Below are 3,667 nucleotides of genomic sequence, written 5' to 3'. Positions count from 1 at the left end.
TGGAGAGTGATGATTGGAGGCGGCTTTGAAAGCGAGTTTGAATGTTTTTTGGGGGGAGGCAGTTGAGAGTTGGTTGAGAGTGGTGGGTTCTAGAAGGGAGGGGGCCAAAGCACGGTTTCCAATTGGCTGCAGGAGTTTCCTGCACTCAATCGGAAGCCGTGTTGGATGTTCAGCTTCCAAAGAACATTCTCAAACTGGAACGCTCACTTCCGGGGTTGCGGCGTTCCAATTTCCGTATTTGTTATTTTAGATACTAATTTTTTTGAAACAAAGATGTAATCGATCCTTGAGTAGGTCTTATGCACTGGTGAGAACAAAAAATTCTTCTCTCCTTCCCTCATCACTCTTCAAACATCTTTCACCTTTCCTTTTCATAATTTTAGCTAATCCTGGAATGTTACTACGTATTTCCTCTGGTTTAGGATTTGACTTATCCAATCGTTTATCTAATACCATATTGAAATCTCCTTTTGAATATCCTCCATTTCGTTAAACACTTTATAAAAAAAAAAATCCACCTGATTTTCATTAGGAGCATAGTGCATTAGGAGCATAGTGCATTCTTCCCCTGCCATTGAATTATAATGTACAGTACTGTATCTGCCTTCCAGCTGTTTTGGGACTACAGTTCCCATCATCCTTGACTACTGGTCCTGCTAGCTAGGGATGATGGGAGTTGTAGTCCAACAACAGCTGGAGACCCAAATTTGGGAGACCCTGATGACACCTTTCCTGCGTGCTAGAAAGGGCTACCGTAGGAAAGGAGTTTAATGCTTTCTGGGCATTTGCTTAGGGCGTGCGCCTCTTTGAGCTCCAGCAGCCCTAGAAGTTACTTCCCGCGGTCTGGCCATGTCCCGTCCTGAGCATGCGCACTGCGTCTTCTCCACACGCCGACAACCACAACAAACCCCGCCCCCCCGCCGCTGCGTTTCCAGGGAGGAATCCGCGCTCGGGCTCTTGCTTAGCCCCGCCCCCTTTCCTTTCCCCTCTGGCGGCGAGGCCTCGGCGTTCTAAAAACCCCGCCTTCCCGCCTTCGTCGCTCCCCTGTGATGTCACAAGGCCGCGACTCGCAGAGGAGCGCGTTTTCCCAGCACGGCGGCGGCGGCGGCAGCAGCAGCGCTGAGGGCTCGCCGAGCTCCGCGGGGCGCCCGTTTTTCGCGCCGCCCTTCAGCGGGGATGGGCTGAAGAGAGACAAATACTGGGCGGGCGGGCGGTTCGCGTCTCCGTGAAACACCCCGGAGCGACGGGAGGCCTGTTTGGTATGGGGCGTTGCCATGGAAACCGTGATGGGGGGGAAGTTGTGCGCCAGGCGTTATGGAGGGTCACCCTAGAAGCTCTTCCCGCCTTCTTCGTTCTAGGTGGTATGGGGGTCTCTCAGGGTGGTGCTGGGTTGGCACTCAGCACAGGCTGAATTGGAGCCCTGGTGTTATATCCTGGCTCCTTTTAAGCCCCATTAACTGCCCCTTCTTTTTTTTTAAAAGTAGGGTCTGTTGGGGGGGGCAGGGGCTCACTTTGGTAATATGAAGGATGGAGACCAAAAGGAAGCAGCTTTTTTCGGGGGGGGGGACACACAAGGAGCCCCTGTGTTGCTTTGACTATACTTTATATTTGACTTTTTAAAATATATATATATATACAGTATTTATTGCTTTAAAATAGATACATTTATGCCAGGAAAGCAAACCAACCAACCAACCAACAAACAAACTATAAATTGACAAACAGACAATAGCAATATATGAAACAACACAATTCTTATAACTAACATCATCTGTACTCCCAGTGATGTGAATGATTGTAAAACTTGTAAAACAAGAAATTAAAAATTACTTCCAATTAGTCTCGCTGTACTTTATCTGTTGATTATCTTATACCGCACAGTTACATATTTCTTATATAGTTTCTGCTAACTTCCCTACAAGCTTATATTTATACAATGCAAGGTTCAGTCTAATTCTGCCAAGGAGTTTCCTTTTAACCGTGATTTTTAAAGTATTCTTTAAAAATTCTCCAATCCTTATAGACTATTTGTTTTGTTTGGCTTCTTATCTTTCCTGTCCTTTGCTAGCTGCAGGTATTCTACCATTAGGATTTGCCAATCCGCCGTGTTAGGTATTGCTGTATTTTTTACTTTCTTCAATAATGTTTAATTCTTGATTGTTTTTATTGATGTTTTAAAGTGCTGTAAACCACTTTGAGGTTTTTCTTAAAAATATAAAGCAGTAGAGAAATGAAATTAATAATAATATGGTACCATGAGCGAGGAGGACAAACTTCTCCCCCACCCATTTCTTTCATGACAGTTCATTTGGGTACTGTTGATTTTGAAATGGATTATCTCCATAGGTGCCCGTATAAATGTAGGTATGGTTATCGGGGGTATAGATAAAGGTATGGTTGTTGAGGGTTCATGGCTCCATTCGAATATTTAAAAAAATCGTAGAGATACCGAAATTTTGAAATGTAGAGGGTCCATGGCTTGATTTTTGAAGAACAGGGGTCCCACAGTACTTAGCTAATTGGGAACCACTGATCTAGACCTTTAATGCACAGTTCGTAAGGATGTTGCATTAATAAAGTAATTGAAACTTTATTTCAGTAGGTTGAAGATCATTAATTATTCTCCTTTTGCTTTTCCAAGCAACGTAATGGATCCCCAGTAGATTCTTAGTACTGGTTATACACGATCTTGACTTCAAGAGGATATCCAGTTAACTGCAGCTGCCATGGAGAGTATTACAAAGCTGTTTGGTGATTTGTGTGAGGCCCACATAGCAGGTTTGTCAAAGAAGGTCCATTTGGGCAGGGAAAAGAACAGCAAAAAAGGATCCAGTAAAAGCCTCAAGAAAATTGCTTATAATGCTTTGTTTTCTACCCTTTTCGTGGATGAGACCCAAAAGGCACAGTCAAATGTTTCTAGACTTCCAGTGAAAAACAGAATTCTAATGCTATCTTTCAACTTGAGAGTTGCTGGAATGGGGAAGGAAGCTGACCGGCTGGAGGAGCTTGTAGATGATTTGGAAAGGTCTACTTGTTTACCATTTACTGAAATTACATCTGTTCTGGATCTTCTGGTTCAGCTTGCAGGAACAGGACCACCTCAGTGCTTACCACCCAAGAAAGACTACTTTGCAAACAACAAATATGTTGGAAGAAATGTAAAATACCAAGGTTACGATTATTATGATGTTAGTGTGTTTGAAGCCAATATGCAGGCTTTAATTGCAAATGAGGAACATCAGTTTAGTGATACAGTTCAAAAGGCACTGCAGATCATGGAGGCAGCACCTGGCACAGGTCTTCCTACTGTGGAGTCATTTTCACAAAGCTGCTCGGTCGGTGACAAGTTTGAGAGAGAAACCCGTGTCTCGCTCTTTGGGGCTCTTATTCACAGTCGTACATACGACATGGATATCAAGTTGGATTTTCCACCAGTGCCTGACAGTGCAGATTTGTCTGGACTTGCAATCAAGGTATGGAACATTTTCAGTGACCCTTATTTTATTTATATTTAGGATAGATATTTGTTAGAGCATGCAAGTTGTAATAAATTGGGCATCTTCTTCATCAGTGCTGTTGTTTGCAGTTAGACGCTCGTGAGCAAAATTCTTTTTTAATAATTTCCTCGTGTCTTCCTTCTGTTGTCTACCTGGTGTTTCCCTTTCTC

At 43.6% G+C, this 3,667-nt stretch overlaps 1 protein-coding gene across 1 annotated transcript in view; it reads left to right on the top strand.

Annotated features, from left to right (window-relative positions):
- Positions 1–1,031: 1,031 nt before the first annotated feature.
- The window catches only part of TUBGCP6 (tubulin gamma complex component 6), a 33,869-nt gene continuing 31,233 nt past the window's right edge, over positions 1,032–3,667 (top strand). Inside the window, exons 1-2 of the mRNA XM_082242445.1 lie at positions 1,032–1,259; positions 2,642–3,473. Coding sequence (XP_082098571.1) covers positions 2,727–3,473 — 747 coding nt within the window. The 5' untranslated portion in view covers positions 1,032–1,259; positions 2,642–2,726. The remainder of the gene's footprint in view (positions 1,260–2,641; positions 3,474–3,667) is intronic.

Source organism: Podarcis vaucheri, assembly GCF_965113315.1.
Source record: "Podarcis vaucheri genome assembly, contig: SUPER_10_unloc_1, whole genome shotgun sequence".
Classification (NCBI taxonomy): domain Eukaryota; kingdom Metazoa; phylum Chordata; class Lepidosauria; order Squamata; family Lacertidae; genus Podarcis; species Podarcis vaucheri.
Note: the sequence above shows the minus strand (reverse complement) of the source record. Positions and strands in the feature narration are given on the sequence as shown.